General features: G+C 39.7%; 1 protein-coding gene across 4 annotated transcripts in view; it reads left to right on the top strand.

Annotated features, from left to right (window-relative positions):
• The window catches only part of CDH8 (cadherin 8), a 386,150-nt gene that overhangs the window by 197,781 nt on the left and 162,673 nt on the right, over positions 1-25,696 (top strand). For all 4 annotated transcript variants that reach the window (XM_067717873.1, XM_067717872.1, XM_067717875.1 and 1 more), the window contains one exon: positions 19,117-19,284. In XM_067717873.1, the coding sequence (XP_067573974.1) occupies positions 19,117-19,284 (168 nt within the window). The remainder of the gene's footprint in view (positions 1-19,116; positions 19,285-25,696) is intronic.

The following is a 25,696-nucleotide window of genomic DNA, read 5'->3' as shown; positions in this document are numbered from 1 at the left end:
TATTTATTGCTCATCTACTATGTGCCATTTCCTATAATTTTCATAGTGACCATGTGAAGTGGGTGCTATGATCCTCATTTTACATAAAGGAAATAAAACTCTAGGCAAATTAATTTCTGGAGGCTGTCCAGGTAGTAAAAGTCATAGCTGGTTTCCTGACCACATCTGTCTGATTGCAAGCTCTGCTGCATTAGGCTTTTTATGTCCTAATAGAGAGGACTGGGGGAAAAAAAACCCAACAACAGTGAAAAGTCAATGAGTCCAGAAACTAAAAAGAAGAAAAAGAAGAGAGAGACTCTATAAACATTTTAATGCCCTCTTTTATATTAATGTTTATTTTCAATTCAGTAAATAGATATTTATTGATCACCTCCACTCTCAGGGACAAAATGATGAATGGGGTAAACATGGCCCTGATTTCCTGGAGCTTACAGAACAACTAGAGAGATTTCGACATTAATAATTATGTTAAAATACATCAATTGGATATTGTTTATTGTCCAAAGTGCCATGAAGAAAAGATGTAAGGGAATGAGATAGTTGATTTATTATTATTATTATTATGGGTTGTTTTTATTTGAAGGATTGGATTGAATTTCATGAAATTAAAGAGGAAAAAATAAACAACGTTCTTGAATAATGAGAATAATTGGTTCATATAAATATGGATGATTCAGGAATATTGGGTAAGGGAGTCTAAAATAGAGCTACTTGCAAAGAATAATCAGTCTCAAGAGAATCAGTTCTTCGTTTTTCAAAAACTGGAGGGACGTTCCACTTGGGGTGAAACCCTGATTTAGAAAAAAATTTGAGTGTAAGTACTGGTCTCTAGGCTTATATTTATTCCCTTAGTTAGAAGATTTTATGGCTATAATATGGAAATAAATGGTTATTTCTACCCATACAGGTTTAATCGATATATATAGACTAAATATCGTTTCCAAACTCTTATGTGCCTGGTACTATGCGTAGAGTAAGTGAAAAAGACACAAGTTTTGTGTTTTCCTAGGCAGGGGCTAAGCATGTGGGTCTATAAATACAGTAAAGAAAAAAAAAGTGAAATGGTTTATTTATTTTTGGCTGTGTTGGGTCTTCGTTGCCGCGTGTGGGCTTTCTCTAGTTGTGGTGAGTGGGGGCTACTCTTGTGGTGTACAGGCTACTCATCGCGGTGCCTTCTCTTGTTGCGGAGCACACACTGTGGCACGCAGGCTCAGTAGTTGTGGCGCACGGGCTTAGTTGCTCCACAGTATGTGAGGTCTTCACGGACCAGGGCTCGAACCCGTGTCTCCTGCATTGGCAGGTGGATTCTTAACCACTGCACCATTAGGGAAGCCCCAAGCCAGGCTGTTTTAGATGACCGTGAGGAGCAGAAATATGGAAAAGTAAATTAGCGATTTTAGTGTTCATAAGTTTAACGGGATTGAACTGGTTGGTAAATGCAAGCATAGCCATAATTAGATTTTTTTTTGTTTTTAATCTGGAGAGTTTCTTTAAAAGTAGTTTCCATATGCGGTAAAATTTTATTGTGTGTGACATAGTACTATTGGAACTTTCCTTTCCATCCCATTAACTTTAATAATGTTGCTGTGGTATTATCTATCTTAAAAGCTACCTTTGCACTCTGACACCTGTGGTTCTCTTAAAGACGGGAATTGAGATCACCTAATTGTGCTATTTAATAACAAACACATTCATGAGCTATACATGAAAATAATGACTATGTTTACACGATGAAACAAATTGCAGATTTGATTCCCTTGCTCTCATTCTCAGCAGAGTATAAATTAGCAATCCCAGACACAAACAGTAATAACAGAAATGTACTAGGCCTTGGATTATAAAGCTAAAACATTTAGTGATTTGAAAGAACTGGCAACAAACCTCACTGGTCCTCAGCCCTCTTGCAAAACCAGGTCAGGGAAAGAAGTAGCCCCGTAACGTTCTCGTTCTCATAGGATTAACTTTGTTCTTTCTATGACTTGAGTCAGGTCACTTGAGTTTAGATGACTTGATATCAAAGTAACATTTTTAACGCTCATGTTCTGCTAACTTCATAAAATTGTATTTAAAAAATCTTTCCCTTGTGAGGCAACTGTTTGAACAAGAATTGTTAATAATTGGGTATCGAGAGAATGTTTGTAAGTGTGGTACTTTTTCTCACTCTGTGTATCTGTAGTTGTTCTACAATAGCTGGAAGGAAATCACCCCACCTTCCCACCGTGTTCCATTTTCTATCCACCAGGTCTCCCAAATTGCAGTTGTAAAATATTAGAATTGTCATAATGGAATCTATTCTGAAATGACATCACTTTCTATCACAGCTGAAAATAGATATGAGGAAAAACACATTTAAAAACAGCGTTTGTCTTATTTACATTTCATATGAACTCTAAAGTAACGTGCCTCCTACACTCTGGAAAATAGTTATTGAAGACTGTCATCTAAAGCAACTAAAAAATACGCTGAAAGAAAGCAAAAAAGACAAACAAAAGCTCTGTGTTACATGTAAACACTTATAACAAAGCTGAGCTTCTGAATGGTCACTGTGTTTCTGAGAGAAAGGAAGATTCCAATGATGCCTATGTGGCTTGGAATTTCAGAGGAGACAATATAGTGTGGGAAGTCATGAATGGGAACTTTGGAATAAGAGTTCGGTTCAACTTCTGTCACCGACATTCCCGAGTTGATGACCATCATTAAAATATTTCCTGTCCCTAAGACCCTACTCTTTATATCTTAAGGATGCATGATCATAGCTACTTTTAGAGCTCTTGCAAGGTTAAGATTGAGATAACATATTTAGAGTGTCCACACCTAATTTCCACTCAACTACTTGAGTTCCCTTACCTGCCCAAGTTATAATTCCCACTGAAGAACATTAACCCAAATACCGCCCCCTTACATGAATATTGTTGTTAACAGGTCATTGGCTTGAAAATGAATTTGGGTGGAAAATTGAGGTTTGTTCACATTTAATACACACCAAAAACCTCATCCACCCACGTGTTCAGATCTCTGAGGAACCGAGGGGGGCGTGGAGTTTTCAGAGCCCTCACCCCACCTGTCGTAGGCCCTGGTTTCTGTATATCTGCTCCACTGCTCATGGTTACCCCATTGACAGAAGACTGTCTTTCCCCGTGCTGAATGCCAATGCCTGTCCCTGAGTCAATTTGTCTCATTTTTCCATGCAACTATTTCAGTGGACGTCAAGGTGCTGAATTTTTACATGTGCAATATTTATGTATGAGTGAGAATAAGCACAACAGTAATTTGATGCTAAGGTATTCTGAATGCTTCACTAGGATAAATTAATTACACCACGCGGCTCCCTGTTAAGTAGACCCATCCTGCTCTGGCTCCTGAGCATTCTGCGGCTAGAATTTTTCACTACAGAGGTGAAGAAGTGGGGAAAGCCAGCTCTAATTAGACCTCCACACATCTTTGGAAGAGGTCTGTGATAGTCATTTACTTGTCTGTGTTTACTTTTATGTGGGATTCCTCACAAGCTCACAGGGAGGAAAATTAGTCATTCATGCCCTGAGTCATTGAAAAATATTAAAATGCGTTGAGAGACAACTATGTGTCAGGTACTGCTCTAGGGGCTTGGTAAACATCAGTAAACTAGGAAAGCCCACTTGTTTACTGTCTGTCTGCTCCCTCTGGAATGCATGTAGGCAGAGACTTTGATAGCTGAATAAGGAAAAAGAGTACCAGCCCAGAGGGGTTATTATTATAAAGGCTGGTCAGGGAAGCCTCACTAATAATTTGACATTTGAATAGGGACATCACAATGCTGTTTTTACAAATGAAGAGAGCATCAAAGAGATGAAGTGACTTGCTCATGGTCACATGACGGTGTGCACCTGGGATACAGTGGGTGCTGAGATTCTGAATGTGTGACTGTCCTTTTTCATGAAGGAATCATGGAAATCACTTCTATCTGGTCTTATGGTATTTATCAAAGTGTAGAGGGGACTAATGTATAGTCATATATTTTTTGAGTGAAAAAGATCAGAGCAGGAATCTTTTTATAGAAAAGAGGATGCTTAAAGTCTTAGTAAATTTGACAGAGAGGGGCAGGCCAGTTAGATGCTGCAATAAGAACAAAAGCACATACGGAAAACAAATTCGGTGTGATAAGTGTTATGACTGAGTAGTGCATAAAATGATAGCAAAGTTCAAAATTGGAGGGGGTTAATTTGTATTTTAGCAGGCAGCTGATCACTCCTGCCTGATCTTTTGGATTGTGAACTACTCCAGACCAGAGAACTGTATGTGTACCTCATCAGTCTTTATATCTCCAGCTCTTAGTACAGTGCCTGTTCCGTTGGAGGTGCTCTCTCCACGGCCACTGATTTGAATAGCGTTATCCAAACTTTTGCAAAGATGAGGAATTAAAGAGGGTGGATGATGGTGTCATGGTTTCTTTTCTCTTGCCCTGCTGGTGGTGGGCTAGAAATTAGAGTTATTTGGAGTGTTTTGACAGACTCAGCATAAATGTGAAAGACCATAAGGAAGAAGGAAAGATTGATTTTATTTATCACCCTCCCGATTCCCTCACGTGAGCCTTCTTTGGATATTAGGTTCACTCACACCAGAAATGGATGCCTAGAATTCACTCATAATAATAGATTATTTGCATACATGAAGGTAGTGAGGCTTATGGAATTTTATTTGCCTCTAAATATATAAAACAACAAAAAAGAATTTTTACACTTTGAAATTGATTGGGCAAATAGTTATTGAAAGAATGCCTGATAAGTTCAGGAAAAAGCAAAAGCATCCCCATATCTTTGGAGCCCTTTGGGGCCATTATTTGGCAACAACTGCTAGAAAAAGACAAAGGAAACATTACAGATCTTAGTGATCATCAGTACAATATGCCTCTGTCTAGGACACAGTATATTTGATGTGTTCCATAGGTTTTCAGGAAATGTACATTTTTAACAAGGATGGATGAAAAAACATGCTATTACTCAGGCACATTAGTACTTATGGTGAGAAATATTGGAACTAGAGTTAGAAAATTCTGGATTCCATCATCATTTACTAGCAGTGTGACCTTGAGTAAAAGTCACTTATTATGTTGTACTTTGAAAGAGTAGGAAAAGTATGTCTTCCAGGCAACCTCACCCACATTTCTTTGATTTAATCCCTTGCTCATCTTAGAAACAAAGTGCCCGTGGTCTTAATTTAATACAGAGAAATCATGATGAGAGAGGGTAGGTGACCTATTCAAAGTCACCCAAAACATAAATGTCAGATTTAAAGACAAATGTATTCCTTTGTCCTCATCCAAAAATGTTTTCTCTGTATCACATGATTTCTCTTAAGTATATTGCACTCATGTTCACGCACAGAGGTTACTCCTAGAGTATTTCATTTCTCATTACACTGCATACAATGACATGTGCAAGAAGAGACTGCAGGTTTCTCAGAATTAGTGCCTTGCATTCTTTGTATTGTGAGAAGGTCAACAACAAATGAACACATAAACCTCGGGTCCTGTAATTACCATGAGCAACTAAGAGTTTGAAGGAGCCAGTCTTTTGCCTACCGTGGGTACCTCTACTAAAGAGATCATGCACAGACCCCTGCACCATGCCTAATGCTTGGCAAATAGGGGGTAATTAGTGACTGACTATTGAATTGCATTGAAGGAAGCAGACTTTTAGAGATGATCGAGCTTCAATATTCATTCATTCATGCATTCACACACCAAACATGTATTCCCATAAAATGTATCTTCACTTAGATTTATTGGAACAAAGACATTAAAAAGAAGAATACATACAGCAGGGAAAGGAGTATCGAATGGGGCATGAGAAGAGATTGATAAGAATGAGGAAGAGAAAGAGAAGGGGGGGTCATGTAAGTTTTTAAAAATCAGCGAAGAAAAAGGAAGAGCTACCTATTTGTTAGGGTTTCTCATTTTAATATAGAGCATCAAAATCATAAGCCACTTAATGTATTTGAAGAAACAGAGCTCTGATGTATTTTGACAACTGTCACTAAGGGAACAATAGCTCCATAAAAATCTGCCCTCACTAACCCTCTGTCTGGTAACTCTGTTAACTGGAGCACCTGCCTCACATCCCATTCTGACTGGTTTTGCCTCGGGCTTGCCTCCCAGGAAGGTCAGAAGGCTTCTTGTTTATACACATCTAATTATCTCTGTCCTGGAGGGACACAGAGATCCATTCACCTATGTTTGCCTCTCTGTTGTGGGGTATAATCATACCTGGATTTCAATGTTCACAAGTGTCCAGGGCTAATTATAGTTAAATGTGTCCTATGTATATGAGAACCACCGATAACCAATAGCTCCTGCAGGTGACATATGTCTGTCTCATTTTTTTTTTTTTTCCTGCAAGGTAAGTATCACTCTCCCAGCTTCACAAAGGAAGTAGCTGGAGCCCAGAAAGCCAGGGAGTTGTAAGCCTGGTTACCCGGTTTTGTGTAGCTCTGCACATTGCAATCCTCCCCCTGCTTTTACACTTAGCATATAAGGAATGTGAAGTTAGCCTCCTAGTCTGTCTTCTCCGCCGTATCCTGAGCACGTGAAACAGTGTTCTATACAGAACAGTCATTGACAAACATTTGGGGAACCACAGATTGATTCCTTGTCAGTTATTTAGCCGTACTGCTTCTTCCCCTTATTCTGTACAAAATAGAGCCCAGGGCATTCTGTGCCACCTGCCCTATTAGGTCCACGATGGGAGCTGAAAGGCGTTGACTGGCACAGTAGAAATAATTTTGGTGCGAGAAAAAAACCTTAAAAATGAAAAAGAATAAATAGGGCTTCCCTGGTGGCGCAGTGGTTGAGAGTCCGCCTGCCGATGCAGGGGACATGGGTTCGTGCCCTGGTCCGGGAAGATCCCACATACCATGGAGCGGCTGGGCCCATGAGCCATGGCCGCTGAGCCTGCGCGTCCAGAGCCTGTGCTCCGCAATGGGAGAGGCCACAGCAGTGAGAGACCCGAGTACCGCAAAAAAAAAAAAAAAAAAGAATAAATAAACTAAAACCTATGATAATAAGCAAGAGTGAAAAAGAGGGACGGTTACGGTGCCAGGGGAAGGAAGCTAATGGTGCTTCTTGCACTGACATGGATCTGATGAAGAGGGAATCACATAGCACCATTGTTGGAGAAGAGGCATGAGGGGAGGAGGAGGAGAATTCTATTTTGAGAGATAATGTGAAGGAACGGAGGGAAGTCACTCTGCTGGGAAGAAGGCAAGCCTGCAGCCCCAAAGAAGAATGTAGGAAGATTTCAAAAACAGAACTTTGGGAATGTAACAAAGGGGTCAAGGAGGGTATTGGATTGAAAGGCACAAAAGGAGTGGTGAGGAGATTTTCCAGGATTAGTTAGTTGTGAGATCGATAGCCCTTAAATTATTCTAAACGAATCAAGTTGGCAGAGTGTCAAGTGATTTTATTACGTGACTCCTCTCAGTACTTGAACATGTTTTACTTTTGTACATGTCAATAGTTTATAAAGGTCTTTGACTAATAAAACGCAGTAGAAGCATGACAGTGGTAGGAAACCCTAGAATATTTCTTTCGAGCCCAGTCGGATTCCTGATTGTTACTTTGAGGGCAGTTGGGACAAGTTCTCAGCACATGTTTGGTGCTCATGGTAGCAGCTATAATAATTATAGGAAGACCGTCCCCTTCCTGGCCAAAGCCCTCTCCTGGAAGTAGGCGTGCCCCTCTGCCCCGTGTTAAAGCGATGGAAGCAAATTGATACCTCATGTCTCTGAAGCCTTGTGTTATGATTTTATGAATGGTAACCTTATTCATTCACATGTAGAAATCATACAGTGATCATCTGTTGCTAAACATGTAGTGACTCATGGGGCAAAAGCAGAATTTATTAGCCAAACATTTCTCTAAAAATTTGAGGTTGAGGATTTAGTTAATTTGGAAAATTTTATTAACAATGGCAGTCTTCGCCAATGCCTGTCTTACTTTCTGCATTTTATAGATACTTCAAACCAGGGTCAGTGAGTCACTGGAAGCTCCCTGAGGGAGGTCCCTGAGTTGGTCTAGCACCTCTGGGTTAGCGATTACTAAAAGAGAAAGAGCAATGACGATTATTTGAAGCTAACAGGCAAACTTACACGCAGAGCACTCTGAAGTCAGTGATTGCTGATCATCTAGACCCTCCAAAGTGTAGAGGAGAGCAGTCGGAGTAACAGGAAATACAGAGAGGAATATCAGGTCTATTACTGTCTCAACCGTGTTAAAGCTCATGGAATATAAATAATTTAATAAGGCCACAAAAGTTCATGAGTCTTCATCTTTTAGCAGGAACTGCAATAGGTACCTGACTGGGTGGTTGTAAAAAATAACGATGAGGTGATGGTGATAATAATTTCAATACCTGTCCACGTAAATATCTACTCTTTGCCAGCCATTGTGCTAGGCACCTTGTATGCACGTAGACTTCGTACCTGTGTAGGGCCTGGCACAAAGGAGGCTCAGTAAGATATGGAGTCTTATTATTTTTACTGTGATTGATCTTTACAATCACCCAGCAATAATGTAGAATTAGTGGTAGTTATAGTAGCAGTACTAGTGATCAGCTAGTTACTATTATATTATTGGCTAAATATTTTAGATCCATTATCTTCCTTAATAATCATTTTATGAACACAAAAGCCTATGGGTAAGTACTATCTCTTTGTAACGGAGGAAAAAAACAGGAGCTCAAAGACGTTAAAAAGTTACCCAGGTTATTTATGACACTTGGAATCGGAAGGGTCAGAAATCAACCCTGATGTCCCATATCAAATCCTGGGCTCTTAAAACACCATGTTGCGGGGCTTCCCTGGTGGCGCAGTGGTTGAGAGTCTGCCTGCCGATGCAGGGGACACTGGTTCGTGCCCCGGTCCGGGAAGATCCCACATGCCGCGGAGCGGCTGGGCCCGTGAGCCATGGCCACTGAGCCTGCGCGTCCGGAGCCTGTGCTCCGCAACGGGAGAGGCCACAACAGTGAGAGGCCCGCGTACAGCAAAACAAACAAACAAACAAACAAACAAAAAAAAAAATCACCATGTTGCACTTGTCCATGTCAGCAGGCTAAAAGCAATATGACGTGCTGGGTCTGATTGAGATCTGGGGTCAGACAATTCCTCTGAGGCATTAGAGGAATGAGGGCCACTTTAACATTTGGGGATAGTATCAGTTTTGAGTATCTGTTAGGCTCTGTGAACAAGTGCTAGGTGCTGTTTCATGTAACCTCAGGTGGATGTTACTATCTCTGCTGTATAGATGAGGAGACTGAGGTTCCAAGAGTTGAAAATAGTTTCTTAACTTTGGCTCCATTTCTTAGTCGGTGAAAACAGAGCTTGTGCTTTATCTACTCAATCCCCACCCCCCACCCCCCGTTCTCGTCTGCCCAAGTCCTGAACTGCTAAGAGAAAGCATCCAATTTTGTAGCGACCTTTGCTTTGCTTTTTAAACTACCCATACTTATTATACATATAATTAGTTATTGGAATTATAGCTTAAGGAAAGAATAGTGTCATCCTGTTCTTCACAGAAATAATTCCACTTGATTGAGGAGTCCCTGGAAGTGTTTTCATTTAGGGGAAAAGAAATTTCACCTTAATTCTGAATAGGAATAATTGCGAGGATTTCAGTGTAACTGAAAATTGGCATTTTAAATAACATCAGTTATTGGCTAGCCTGTGTGTTGATGCTATAAATGGTGGCTTTTGCAAAACTACTTAATAGGGGAATCCAGGAGCTACAGAAGCGACAGTCCGTACACTAAATGCACTATGAACATTGTATGTAAAAATATAGAGATGGGGTATCATTGTTATTTCACTTACAACTATTTCATATGTTATTCTATATGGATATGAAGATAGACGTGGCTGTGATCCACGCAGTGGGAAAACTTTAAAGTTGTAGTTAAGTATATGGAGTTTTTTTTTTTGTTCTTTCTTTGACAAGGGGCAGTGTATTATTTCATTAATAATTCATACTTAAGATTCTAGAGACCCAGATTTGTATCCTTGCTCAGCCACAGTCTGTGACATTGTCCAAGACCTTTCTCAGTGCTGGACCACATTCCAAATCCCTAATATTCATGTGATAATACATTTTCAATTCTGACAGATGAACTAAGTTTTCTTATGGATTCCTGTGGGAAAATTTAGCTGTCATAACTATACATTTTCCAAGAGAAGTAAATAACAATGGAACTTCAAAAATAGAAAAACCAAAGCATTGCTGATAAAGCATATAGATCAAAAGAAATTGTTCATGAATTCATCCTTAACTAATTCAATTTTTGAAGTGTTACTAGTATACATAGCTCATCAGCATCACTGTTTTGAGTGATCCTGAGAATATCTGAAATATTAGAACAGTGCACCACAAATTTATACTGAGACATTCGATAAATAACTCAAATGTCAATTATGAAATGGGTACAATATCTAACGAAACCATGAGAACCCCTGGCTTCTTTAATCTGCAACACACACACACATCACTGGCATTCAGGAAGTGCTGTGCCCTTCCTCTGGCAAACCAGCATGGCCTTAAGAAGTGACTCTTGCAATGGTACAGAATAGCTCTTGAGTCTCCCTTGAGTCTTGAAGGCAGCAAGACTTGGTTTGAATCTGGACACCCTCCTTCCCGACTTAACGGCTCTGTTACCTTATAACTGTATCTAAATGTCTCTGGTCCCCAGATACATGACAATTATTAATATTTATCAAGTGCTTACATACTCCAGGGCTGAGTCCCCAAAGCAGCTAGAGAAATTATCTACAATTATCATTTTTTTCTGTCTCTCTTCTTCCTTTTTCACTCCCTCGTACCTTCTCTCTTGACCTTTGTGTTATTTTCTTCCCTCCTACATTTGATGATACCTATTATGGGCGAGAGATTGTGTTCAGTTCTGGGTATTCAAAGATGAATGAGACATGGTTCCTGTCCTCAGTAATTTACTACCAGGATAGGTTGACATAATAGGGCAAGTGGTGAAATGGAGAAGAAACAGAAAAGTAAGTGACATGAGGAAGTTCCTAGCAAAGATGGGTAAGATCCAAAAGAAGAAAAGTCATTAGTTCTACCTGGGAAGGCTCCTTGGCTTCTGAAACATCAGAGCTGAAAGGATGGATGGAGTTTTAAGAGGTCCATAAAGGGCAAGTGTGGACGAGGCTGCATTATCTACACAGAGTTGTGGAGGCACAGAAGCATGTGGAAAGTCTGAAGAAAGCTAAGTATCTGGGGAATCAAAGGCATATGCTGTGTAGAATGTTGTAGTCAAGATGAATCTGGGTACAAATCATGTAGAGATGTGGATGCAAAAAATATTAATTTTTGTTACATGAATACCACCGTGGAGGCATTACCATTTTGAAGTTGGTAAGAGATGTTCTTGCAGCATCACTGACTATAATCTTTGTTTCTAATATTTAAAATAACATGTTTACTTTATTGTTAGCACTGAATTAATATCTAAATTTTATTTACATATATATGTCTATATATTTATAAAATATAAATACAAAAGCATATATATATATATATATGGGTGAATGTATATATGCCCACATATATATATATGTATATGTTTATAAAAATAAATACCAAAATATGTATTATATTTCATATATCTCTATATGTGTCTGTATCTATATCTGATGTATAAAGTAAAACATTTGGCTTTTACCTCTCGTGTAATAATACCAACCTAAACTCTTATTTGGCAATTAATAAGATTTTAAACATGATTGGTGAGCTTCAGGAAATTTCAGTGACTTGCCCAAAATCACATGGTTAGTAATACTCCTGAAATAAATTTTCATCTATATAATCCCAGACCATTTTCTAACAGATGCAGTCCTATACTTTCTATTGCAGAGTGCTAGGAAATGTGGCAGTGAACCTCCAATTCCTTCACAAAACACATCAAGTTATCTTCATTTATATTCTTTGCCAAATTGTTATAAGCACTTATATAAGATTAATCATGGGATACATTATTTTTATTTTTTTTATTTTGTTTTTGTTTTTTTTTGCGGTACGCAGGCCTCTCACTGTTGTGGCCTCTCCTGTTGCAGAGCACAGGCTCCGGATGCGCAGGCTCAGCGGCCATGGCTCACGGGCCTAGCCGCTCCGCGGCATGGGGGATATTCCCGGACCGGGGCACAAAACCGTGTCCCCTGCATCGGCAGGCGGACTCTCAATCACTGCGCCACCAGGGAAGCCTGGCATACATTATTTTTAAAATAAAATTTTTAAAATGTTATAAGCATTTTAAGTTGCTACATAATATTTTTTTAACATCTTCATTGGAGTATAATTGCTTTACAATGGTGTGTTAGTTTCTACTGTATAACAAAGTGAATCAGCTATACGTGTACATATATCCCCATATCTCCTCCCTCTTGCGTCTCCCTCCCACCCTCCCTATCCCAACCCTCTAAGTGGTCACAAAGCACTGAGCTGATCTCCCTGTGCTATGCAGCTGCTTCCCACTAGCTATCTGTTTTACATTTGGTTGTGTATATATGTCCATGCCACTCTCTCACTTCGTCCCAACTTACCCTTCCCCCTCCCCGTGTCCTCAAGTCCATTCTCTACATCTGCGTCTTTATTCCTGTCCTGCCCTTAAGTTCTTCAGAACCTTTTTTAAATATATGTTCCATATATGTATGCGTTAGCATACAGTATTTGTTTTTCTCTTTCTTTCTGAATTTTATTTTATTTTTTTATACAGCAGGTTCTTATTAGTCATCAGTTATGTACACATCAGTGTATACATGTCAATCCCAATCGCCCAATTCATCACACCACCTCCACCATCACCACCCCTGCTTTCCCCCTTGGTGTCCATATGTTTTTTCTCTACTTCTGTGTCTCAACTTCTGCTCTGCAAACCGGTTCATCTGTACCATTTTTCTAGGTTCCACTTATATGCGTTAATATACGATATTTGCTTTTCTCTTTTTGACTGACTTCACTCTGTAAGACAGTCTCTAGATCCATCCACGTCTCGACAAATGACCCAATTTCGTTCCTTTTTATGGCTGAGTAATATTCCATTGTATATATGTACATCTTCTTTATCTGTTCATCTGTCGATGGGCGTTTAGGTTGCTTCCATGACCTACCTGGCTATTGTAAATAGTGCTGCAGTGAACACTGGGGTGCATGTGTCCTTTTGAATTATGGTTTTCTCTGGGTGTGTGCCCAGTAGTGGGATTGTTGGATCATATGGTAATTCTATTTTTAGTTTTTTAAGGAACCTCCATACTGTTCTCCACAGTGGCTGTATCAATTTACATTCCCACCAACAGTGCAAATACCCCCTATTTTCCCTGATGAATTTACCACTTAACCTCATAATTGAAAGACTCTTTTTCAGAGATCGTAAGGTGATAATTGCACGTTATATTGGCAAGAGTTTGGGGGAATAACAGAGCTAGTTTTTTCATAACTAGGATAATGTGTTCAACAAGTCTTATTCAAATAGGAGTTTAGCACAGCATTTTATATCAACTGCAATCTTTGAACAGCACAATCTGGGAGACCCACAAAGAGTGAATTACAGTAATCAGCCTTCAAAATGACAAAGGAGTTAATCAGCATCTCCTTGCCTTTCTCATGAAGCCTCTCAATCTGGTGATATCACAGAAATTATAAAAGGAAGTCTTCATGACGGATACAAAATGCTTCTCAAATGATAATACCAAAGACAATGGGAAGAAAAAAATAAAGACTCAACTTTTAAATTTCTGAGATGACTGAATTCTAATAAGAAGTACTCCCTGAATGATGAGACATAAGGAATAGCTGTTTAGTACTTGGGAGGAACTTAGGCCAGGCTAGGATTTAAATTCTTAAACTTCTGCCCAAGGGAAATCTCCATGTGATTGAATACAGTTAAGATGAAACCATGTCTTTTAAATACAGGAGAATCAAGCACATTGGTCTATTCACAGTAGGGTGGTGAATGCCAGCTTCAGAGCAAGATGATTCCCTCTTTCCCCTGTAATCCTCCTGCCAGGGTTCACCTCCAATCTCATACCTTCCCAACCCTACTCCCAGTGCCGGGTTCAAAATCTCCATTGAATTCAATTCACAGAGAATGGACTAGTCTCATTAATTGAATTTTCTGATTAGATTAGATTTTCAAAATGGAGTTCCAGGGAAACACTTCTAGAATTTAATAGTTTACATTTCCCGTTTCTGAGTCTACTTTGCAGTTAATGTGATCAAGGATTCAGCAGGACAGGCTCATCCTTTTGAACATCAATTGTGGATTTTTCTTCTACTGGAAATGTTAGAGCCTCCTATTTTCAAGAAAAAAAAAATGTGTCCCAGGGAAGTTCTGTGATTTTTCCAAAGGCAACTATTTAAGGTGTCTAACTAAGTCAGCCCTAGACCCCTTCCTGAGTTGAAAATTTACAAAAGCCAAAGACAAAATCTCTAACAGTTTTCATTGTATCAACTCCAAGTCATATGCTGTTTTCTTTTTTGTGAGGTTATTTACCATACTAACTGCCCCTGAAGAAAGCATGTTGTATACTACTCTCCAAAAAACTGATAACTCTGATTTGTTGCCAATTTGGTGTAATGGAAGTTTAAACATAATATTTAAGCTTGTGAACACATTGCTGGGCATTGAGGATGTGTGACTATAAGCACATGGGGAGACGTGGACACTACTTTTGCTTGACCACTACTTTGAAAAAGGGAACACAGTCTATTTCTCGGGAGATGGGAAGCTATTTAAAATAAGCACCATCAAAAGTTGTTTTAAATTAGTTTACTTTGGCAAAAAGGGTATAAGGATCTTTTCTCTGTCTTCTTAAAATCACAGGTGAAAATGGATAAAAGTGCCATTTAATTGAGGATTATAGTCACATTTTAGTCTTCATGGTTCAAAAGCTGTGACTTCTCAAATCAGAGAGGGAAAATCACTTATTACTATATTTTCTGTATTTGGTGATATTTAATACCAAACAATTATTAAAACATAGAAGTCCTTCTCTTGTCCACAAAAGAAATAGCTTAAAGCTACTAATACTTGGGAGAATATGTGGGCCAAAGCAAATAATTCAGGGTAAAAGAAGTAGAAAGAACGTTTAAGGCAGTTTTTAAGCTTCTGTTTTAGGAGTTTATTAACATCTTGCCGTATCTATGCACGTGAAATGATCTGCCTTTTGTAGAGGAATTTAAAAAGTTAAGTAACATGTATAGATATGACCCAACACAAGCAGAAAAATAGAAGGACCAAAGGCACTTGTGGTTTTTCTTATCCTGCTTTTATGGGCACAAGGTAGCAGGAAAAATGTTCCAGAAACTATGTCTTTTTAAAACTATGGATTTTTTAATGAGTTGCTGCTAGTTGTAAGGAAATGGGCTCAGGCAAAGCAAGAGCTCTTCATTACAGTTTGTACTGAAGCCAGTTTCGTGTGTGACACACCCTAAGGACATGGGAGACACTCCCCACTTAACCTTAAAATATCAGGAAACCTACTCTCAATGTTGTACAATAAAAGAAGAAGGTGTGAAACCTCCCAGGTGTGTAGCTTCCCAGATGGGTCATCGTGAGCAACTCACTTCACTGTATACGTATTATTCTCATGTTACAGATAAGGAACCAAATACCTGTCTGGCCGTCTCAAGGAGCAGTCCTTTAGACAGCTATACGCGATGACATTGATGAACTTTTGACCTGTAGATGTAAGAATGACATGGTGGAAACATGTTTGACACGTGGCTAAAGAACCAGTATCCGAACCATATCTTTTAGGGTCCTGGCAGGAGTGGGGTGATTCAGGAGAGTTTAATGAGGGAAGTACTGACAAAAGTATGGCCAGGTTAAGAGCGCCCATTAAGGAATAGGGAAGCCCCACAAGGCCAGCAGCAGAAGTGCTAATATCATTCCTAGACCTGAAGGAGCCAGGGAAGGAGGCGCTAACAGACACTAGAGTTTTGCTCTAGTGTTATCCCAAGATAGAAACCGTAGATGGCCAAGCATGTGATTGCGGTATTGGGTGGTCTGGAACCTCACCCTGCTCCAGCCTCCCTGTCTCCTGGGGTAGTGTGCATTGGTGGAGTCTAACACAAAGCCAGCAAGTAAGTCCATCCATAGAGGCCACTCTCCCACACCAAAAGTAGGTGCAGAATGCTGGAGAGTGGATGTGGAAGAGCAGCTGGCAAGTGTTCAGCGCTCGAACCAGTATCCAGATAAGCATTAAATTCTGTTTGGGAAGCCAGAAGGGGAGGGGAGACAGTACGGTTGGGTAACTACTGTGTGACAAGAACTTTGCATGATTTATCTCACATAGTCTTAGAATCCCCTTGATGATGTTAAATCTCCATTTAACAGGGGAGGTGAGCCCTGGTGGGTTTAATAATGTGTTCATGATCACAAAGCTTGTAAGTGTGAGGATAATATGAGAAACCAAACTTGCTTGACTTCAATAGGTAGGAGCATTTATAAGGGGACTCTAACTTGTCAACAGATGGGCATCGTAGGTAGTAGGAAGCTGTATACCTTGATGGTGGAGGACATCAACATTTCTGTAATAGGTGGAAACCCAGGGAGCCCTTCTTGTCCCATTAAAGCAAGGCCTGCTGTCATGATGCTTCACTCATATTCTGATACAACTCACAGACACTGACCCAAGTATGCTATTTTCAAACGAGCTTCAAAACTATTTTAATTCCATGTGTCCGAGAGACATCACAGTTTTTTTTTAAATTTACTCTCTCATGATATATTAAAAAAAATGATGAGAATAATACATACCAGTCTTCTCTGACTCTGAGGAAGCTGTAAAAATTCTTCCACTGAAGTAACCTAAGAGGATTAATGTGTAGACCTTAATCCATCAACTTCTTTGAAAACAGTTGCTGCCTCCCTTGAGGAATTATATTGCTTTTCTCTGATTATTAGAAGCTCTACATCAAATTCCAAAGTCCAGTGGATGGCTTTAATTCATGATGACCTTAAATTGTGGTGGTACCTAAACTTTACAAACTACAATTTACTCATGTTACTAGCATGGGGGTAAAACTGTTTTCTAATCCTTCTTACTGGAATTGGGCCCATACTGAAGATTCTGAGTCATGAAAATATACATCCATAGCGGAGTAACCGTGTTGGCATCTTGTCATGCTGATAATGAGGTTTTCTTATTGTTGTTTTTACTGTCTTTTGCCTAGATGTTTATTTTCCTCTCAGCAATGCCTCACAGTGATCCAAATCAGAATGATTGCTATATTTCTGTTTTTCTCTTCTTTCAGTTTTTTGTTTATAACCATATACGTATGACCTATTGACTTATATTACAATATGGTCAAATCCTGAAAGAAATCACTGTATTGAAAGATATTAGTATGTTACTATCCATACTTCCAAATAGGCAGGGTTATCCAGTTGAGTGCTGCCTGAATGGGAAGCTCTGATATAAAGGTGGCTTCAAGGTTGAAGAAAGTGCATAAGAACTCACAGCTTTTCCCAGAGCCTGCTCACTGACTGGGTGGATTAGATTTCCCTGGGCACTCTTGTGCCTCGGCTGATACTTGAATGATTCAGGGACTTGAAATCCTTGCAAACCTTTTACAGACAGATGATATAATTAGAGCATACGAGTCCAAAAACACAGGATTACAACTTCAGACATGACCAAGTGATTCACTCATCTTCAATTTGAATTGAACAGTTATGATGTCCCTGAGGTTAGAAGTGAGGGGCAAATTGTCTTTAATGCAGAGACTTTTCCTTCACTTGGTCCAGAGAGGTAACACATTCATTCAATAGGGATATTCTGGACTAGTGACAAACACTTCTATTATGGGCTTTTAGTAATATGGGGTGGGCATCTTACGGCATAGAGTTAAGTAAAACTGCAGGGCACAGAAAAATATAGTATCATCATAATAAGATATCTGGATGGTTATTTGAAATGGGAAGAATAGCAATATCGGTTAATATGGGAATGCCCAAGTTACTCATAGTACATTCATTCAATGAAAAATTATACAGCTATAAGAAGTAATGAGTTGGGCCTCTAACCATTGACAAGATCTCAAAGATATCCACTGTGTGAAAAAAAGTCTCAGAACAATGACTATACTGTGATCACATTTGTGGTTAAATGTTCATGTGCACATTTGCACATTTGTATGCATATACATGTGAAAATATACACATCAAAATATTAGCAGTATCTATGAAAAGAGGTATGAAGGTAGGGAGAGGGCTAAATAAAGATTTTTCAAAATATCATCAGGAATATCTAAGAAGATTTTGAATCTTTAATAAGAATATTAAATTACTAGTGACACACAGAGAAGCAGAAGATGAAACCCTGAAAACATGTCAGAAAAAATACTAACATTTTAGCACTGATATTGTTATTTTATATGATTTTATGTTTACTCCCTTTTCTCTTTTCTATATCTTCCCATTTCTCTAAAATATTTATTACTTTTACTATAGTCATGATGTAACTAAACAATTAAAATATAAATGTAGTGGAACAATGCCTTAAGATTTAGACACTTGCCTATATTAACTCTGATTGGCATTTTATTTGTCTGAGTTGATTCTAATGATGCATTTATTTCTTTCATCTCTCTGATGTATTTGTGAGCCTCAGAATGATTTATCTTTGACCTCAGAGCCTTCTAGCTATTTGTGTATTTACTTCTCTTGTAGGGGAATTGGAGTCTGTGATAAATTGTAGGATTCTTTCACTGCCAGGATTTTCCAGAGTAGATGAAGCTACGTTATGATTTATACTTTAATTTGGTAGGCAGGAGTATGCCATTCAGCTTACTTTCTAATGTATATATTCGCAAGTTCTTTTTTTTATACATTATAAAATGTATTTTTGCAGGTTATCCACTACTGTCTATGACTACAGTCTTTCTCAGTGTTGGCATCAGAGATGCACACCAGCTAAATGTCAAGAGAAAAGAGAAAATTATCTGAGTGGGGTCCTGATGTATGCACGTGTGTGTGTGTGTGTGTGTGTGTGTGTGTGTGTGTGTATGTGTGTGATTCACACATTGATTTTTGAATGAGCTGTCCGGCTAAAAGTCATTCTCCCATTTTTTTTTTCCCTCAGCAATTATAAAAACTGCCCTTCCCAATATGGACAGAGAAGCCAAGGAGGAGTACCTGGTTGTTATCCAAGCCAAAGATATGGGTGGACACTCGGGTGGCCTATCTGGAACCACAACACTTACAGTGACCCTCACTGACGTGAATGACAATCCTCCAAAATTTGCCCAGAGTAAGTGAATTCCCCATGCTGGTGAGCATCTAAGTATGATGTTTCCCTTTGAATCTACATTCTAATTTTCAGTGATTTGAAAAATTGATAGCAATCACTGACTGCTTATTATGTGCAAGGTATGGTAATTCATATATATGAAAAACTCTCCTATCACTTTGGTACGAAATGTATCCTCACTTTACAGATTTCAAAGAATTTAAGAACATTTCTGAATATTAAGCATAAAGTAAACAATGGAGCTGAGAATTAGAACCAGCAAGTCTGGCTGCAAGATTTGTGCCTATTTCTCTATTGCATGGTACCTCCCATTAAGAAAACTCAAGAAATGATTGAAATGCACCTCAGATATTGTTCTATCAATAGTCCCACTTGTATAAAAGAAACTAAATCTCTAGAGCCTGAGGTGGGGAAGGCAGATGTACAGTACACTTGCTGCAAAATGTGCACTCCTCCTTCCTGTGGCTGGTGGGACATCAGTGATCACTGACTCTACCCGTTCCTACTGAAGCTGTGCTTGGCCCCAGAAACCTCTCAGCAGCATTGCAGGCAGCCACCATCAATGAATCCAGGAGACGATCATTATTTGCCAACTTTCTTGTACTCTCATAGAACCCTTTCCTTCTGTGCATTTATCCAAGTAATGTGACATTAGAGAGATGATTTGGGAAGGACTTTCTGACATGGAGAGTCTTGAAATGAGAGAAATAAATGACGAATAGGAATTAGCTGGAACAAGGTGAAACTGGGGAAGGGAGGATGGACATTGCAACTAGAAGAAAAGGATGTCCAAAAGCCCCAAGGAAGAAGGGTGTACGGCCCTGGATGAGAACTGAAGAAATTTCACTACAGTTGGAGCACGAGGCTGGAGAGTTAGGCAGGAATTAGCCATCCTTGGATTTGTGGGTCATTTTAAGTACCAAGACTTTTTTCCTAAGATCACTAGGAAGTCATTAAAATATTTTAACTTGTAGGTTAAGTAATAAGATTTGATTCTAGGGAAATCAGAGAAAATGGAATCTGGCCTTCTTCCAGTGTCTTTCCACACTGCAGCCAGGTAAGGGGTGCTTGTAATCATTCATGTAAAAGGTGATGGAAGCCCTGGCAAGCAAGGTAGGTCTCAGTGGGAGTGGAGAAAGTGTATAAGGGTGTTAGATATTTAAGAGCTAATGGTAACAAAAATCTAAGGATAGATTGCATTTTCAGTTGAGGAGGTGAGTTATCCTATTCCTGACATGAGAGATTACATGCATGCTAGTGCTCTTCGCTGGGATAGGAAATACCTTAGGAAAACCAGTTTTTGCAGAGAGAGAGAAGAGAGGGGAGGGAGAAGGAGAGTGAGAGAGGAAGGGAAAGACAGAGGTGCGGTTTGAAAGTGACACATTTGAGGTACCTTGGAGAATTTCTCTGCAAAAATGCCAAGGTAGAAAGAACAGAAAAGATGCATTTCATTAAGAATTTTAGGAAAAGTGGGAGTGAGAGCAGTGCCTCTTGACCAGTTTTGCTTCACTGACTCAGCTGTGGGAAAAGCACCACAACCGGCTCCAGCTGGAAGTGGGGGCTCAGACTTTAATCCACTGGAACATTTTCCGTGTGGATAGCATGAGGTAGAGCTTCAAAATGGCGGAGGAGTGAGCCGTGGAGATACCATATACATCAGAAATACATCTACATGTGGAACAACTCCTACGGAACACCAAATGAACACTAGCATAAGACCTCAGACCACCCAAAAGGCAAGAAACTCTCCACGTACCTGGGTAGGGCAAAAAAAAAAAAAAGGGACAAAGGAATAGGGAAGGGACCTGCACTTCTGGGAGGGAGCTGTGAAGGAGGAAAGGTTTCCACACACTACAAGCCCCTTCACTGGCAGAGGCGGGGGGTGTCAGGGGGGAAGCTTCAGAGCCACGGAGGAGAGTGCAGCAACAGGGGTGCGGAGGGCAAAGTGGAGAGATTCCTGCACAAAGGATCGGTGCCGGCCAGCACTAACCAGCCCGAGAGGCTTGTCTTCTCACCCGCCGGGACGGGCGGGGGGCTGGGAGCTGAGGCTGGGGCTTCGGTCGGATCCCAGGGAGAGGACTGGGGTTGGCTGCGTGAACACAGCCTGAAGGGGCTAGTGCGCCACAGCTAGCCGGAAGGGAGTCCAGGAGAAAGTCTGGAGCTGCCTAAGAGGCAAGAGACCATTGTTTCGGGGTTCGCAAGGAGAGGGGATTCAGAGCACCGCCTAAACGAGCTCCAGAGATGGGCGCGAGCCATGGCTATCAGCGCGGACCCCAGAGCCGGGCATGAAACGCTAAGGCTGCATCTGCAGTCAACAAGAAGCCTGTGTGCAAGCACAGGGCACTATCCACACCTCCCCTCCTGGGAGCCTGTGCTGCCCGCCACTGCCAGGGTTCCATGACTGAGGGACAACGTCCCTGGGAGAACACATGGCGCCTCAGGCTGTTACAACATCATGCTGGGCTCTGCCGCCACAGGCTTGCCCCGCATTCCGTACCCCTTCCTCCACCCGGCCGGAGTGAGCCAGAGGCCCCTAATCAGCTGCTCCTTTAACCTCATCCTGTCTGAGTGAAGAACAGATGCCCTCAGGTTACCTACACACAGAGGCGGGGCCAAATACAAAGCTGAACCCCAGGAGCTGTGCGAACAAAGAAGAGAAAGGGAAATCTCTCCCAGCAGCCTCAGGAGCAGCGGATTGAATCTCCACAATCAATTTCATGTACCTTGCATGAGTGTAATAGCTGAATGGACAATGAATCATCCCAAATGGAGGCAGTGGACTTTGGGAGCAACGATATATATATATTTTTTTCCTTTTCCCCTTTTTGTGAGTCTGTATGTGGATGCTTCTGTGTGTGATTTTGTCTGTGTAGCTTTGTTTTTACCATTTGTCTTAGGGTTCTGTTTTTTTTTTTTTTTTTATTTTTAGTATAGTTTTTAGCACTTGTTATCATTGGTGGATTTGTTTTTTGGTTTGGTTGCTCTCTTCTTTCTTTTTTTTGTTAATTTTTAAATAATTTTTATTTTTAATAATCATTTTTTATTTTTCAGTTTAACGACTTTATTTTTTTTGTCTTTCTTTCTTTCTTTTTTCTCCATTTTATTCTGAGCCGTGTGGATGACAGGGTCTTGGTGCTCTGGCCGGGCATCAGGCCTGTGCCTCTGGGGTGGGAGAGCCAAGTTCAGGACATTGGTCCTCCAGAGACCTCCCAGCTCCACGTAATATCAGACGGCGAAAATCTCCCAGAGATCTCCATCTCAACGCCAAGACCCAGCTCTACTCAACGACCAGCAAGCTACAGTGCTGGACACCCTATGCCAAACAACTAGCAAGACAGGAACACAACCCCAACCATTAGCAGAGAGGCTGCCTAAAATCATAATAAGGTCACAGACACCCAAAAACACACCACTGGACACGGGCCTGCCCACCAGAAAGACAAGATCCAGCCTCATCCACCAGAACACAGGCACTAGTCTCCTACACCAGGAAGCCTACACAACCCACTGAACCTACCTTAGCTACTGCTGGCAGACACCAAAAACAACAGGAACTATGAATCTGCAGCCTGCAAAAAGGAGGCCCCCAAACACAGTAAGTTAAGCAAAATGAGAAGAAAGAGAAACACACATCGCATGAAGGAGCAAGGTAAAAACCCAACAGACCAAACAAATGAAGAGGAAATAGGCTTTCTACCTGAAAAAGAATTCAGAATAATGATAGTAAAGATGATCCAAACTCTTGGAATTACAATGGAGAAAATACAAGAAACGTTTAACAAGGACATAGAAGAACTAAGGAGCAAACAAACAATGATGAACAACACCATAAATGAAATGAAAAATTCTCTAGAAGGAATCAGTAGCCGAATAACTGAGGCAGAAGAATGGGTAAGTGACCTGGAAGATTAAATAGTGGAAATAACTACTGCAGAGCAGAATAATGAAAAAAGAATGAAAAGAATTGAGGACAGTCTCAGAGACCTCTGGGACAACATTAAATGCACCATCATTTGAATTATAGGGGTCCCAGAAGAAGAAGAGAAAAAGAAAGGGACTGAGAAAATATTTGAAGAGATTATAGTTGAATACTTCCCTAATATGGAAATGGAAATAATCAAGTCCAGGAAGCACAGAGAGTTCCATACAGGATATATCCAAGGAGAAACACACCAAGACACATATTAATCAAGCTATCAAAAATTAAATACAAAGAAAACATATTAAAAGCAGCAAGGGAAAAACAACAAATAACATACAAGGGAATCCCCATAAGGTTAACAGCTGATCGTTCAGCAGAATCTCTGCAAGCCAGAAGGGAGTGACAGGACATATTTAAAGTGATGAAAGGGAAAAACCTACAACCAAGATTACTGTACCCAGCAAGGATCTCATTCAGATTTGATGGAGAAGTTAAAACCTTTGCAGACAAGCAAAAGCTAAGAGAATTCAGCACCACTAAACCAGCTTTACAACAAATGCTAAAGGAACTTCTCTAGGCAGGAAACACAAGAGAAGGGAAAGACCTACAAAAACAAACCCAAAACAAATAAGAAAATGGTAATACGAACATACATATCGAAAATTACCTTAAATGTAAATGGATTAAATGCTCCAACCAAAAGACATAGACTGGCTGAATGGATACAAAAACAAGACCCGTATATATGCTGTCTACAAGAGACCCACTTGAGACTTAGGGACACATACAGACTGAAAGTGAGGGGATGGAAAAAGATATTCCATGCAAATAGAAACCAAAAGAAAGCTGGAGTAGCAATTCTCATATCAGACAAAATAGACTTTAAAACAAAGACTGTTACAAGAGACAAAGAAGGACACTACACAATGATCAAGGGATCAATCCAAGAAGAAGATATAGCAATTGTAAATATTTATGCACCCAACATAGGATCACCTCAATACATAAGGCAAATGCTGACAGCCGTAAAAGGGGAAATCAACAGTAACACATTCATAGTAGGAGACTTTAACACCCCACTTTCACCAACGGACAGATTATCCAAAATGAAAATAAATAAGGAAACACAAGCGTTAAATGATACATTAAACAAGATGGACTTAATTGGTATTTATAGGACATTCCATCCAAAAATAACAGAATACACTTTCTTCTCTAGTGCTCATGGAACATTCTCCAGGATAGATCATATCTTGGGTCACAAATCACAAATCATTTGGTAAAATTACAAAATTACAAATTACAAAATTACAAAAATCACAAATCAATTGGTAAAATTAAGAAAATTGAAATCATATCAAGTATCTTTTCCGACCATAATGCTATGAGACTAGATATCAATTACAGGAAGAAAAAACTGTAAAAATGCCAACACATGGAGGCTAAACAATACACTACTAAATAACCAGGAGATCACTGATGAAATCAAAGAGGAAATCAAAAAATACCTAGAAACAAATGACAATGAAAACACGATGACCCAAAACCTATGGGATGCAGCAATAGCAGTTCTAAGAGGGACGTTTATAGCAACACAACCCTACCTTAAGAAACAAGAAACATCTCAAATAAACAACCTAATCTTACACCTAAGCAATTAGAGAAAGAAGAACAAAAAAAAACCCACAAAGTTAGCAGAAGGAAAGAAATCATAAAGATCAGATCAGAAATAAATGAAAAATAAATGAAGGAAACCATAGCAAAGATCACTAAAACTAAAAGCTGGTTCTTTGAGAAGATGAACAAAATTGGTAAACCATTAGCCAGACTCATCAAGAAAAAAAGGGAGAAGACTCAAATCAGTAGAAGTAGAAATGAAAAAGGAGAAGTAACAACTTACACTGCAGAAATACAAAATATCATGAGAGATTAATACAAGCAACTATATGCCAATAAATTAGACAACCTGGAAGAAATGGACAAATTCTTAGAAAAGTGCAGCCTTCCGAGACTGAACCAGAAAGAAATAGAAAATATAAACAGACCAATCACAAGCACTGAAATTGAAACTGTGATTAAAAACTTCCAACAAACAAAAGCCCAGGACCAGATGGCTTCACAGGCGAATTCTATCAAACATTTAGAGAAGAGCTAACACCTATCCTTCTCAAACTCTTCCAAAATGTAGGAGAGGGAGGAGCACTCCCAAACTCATTGTACGAGACCACCATCACCCTGATACCAAAACCAGTCAAAGATGTCACAAGGAAAGAAAACTACAGGCCAATATCACTGACAAACATAGTTGCAAAAATCAACTATCCAGAAATGGGCAGAAGACCTAAATAGACATTTCTCCAAGAAGATATACAGACTGCCAAAAAACACATGAAACAATGCTCAACATCACTAATCATTAGAGAAATGCAAGTCAAAACTACAATGAGATATCATCTCACACCAGTCAGAAAGGCCATCATCAAAAAATCT

This window comes from Pseudorca crassidens, chromosome 20 (assembly GCF_039906515.1).
Source record: "Pseudorca crassidens isolate mPseCra1 chromosome 20, mPseCra1.hap1, whole genome shotgun sequence".
NCBI lineage: Eukaryota > Metazoa > Chordata > Mammalia > Artiodactyla > Delphinidae > Pseudorca > Pseudorca crassidens.
The sequence above is the reverse complement of the archived record's forward strand: the minus strand, read 5'-3'. Positions and strand labels throughout refer to the sequence as shown.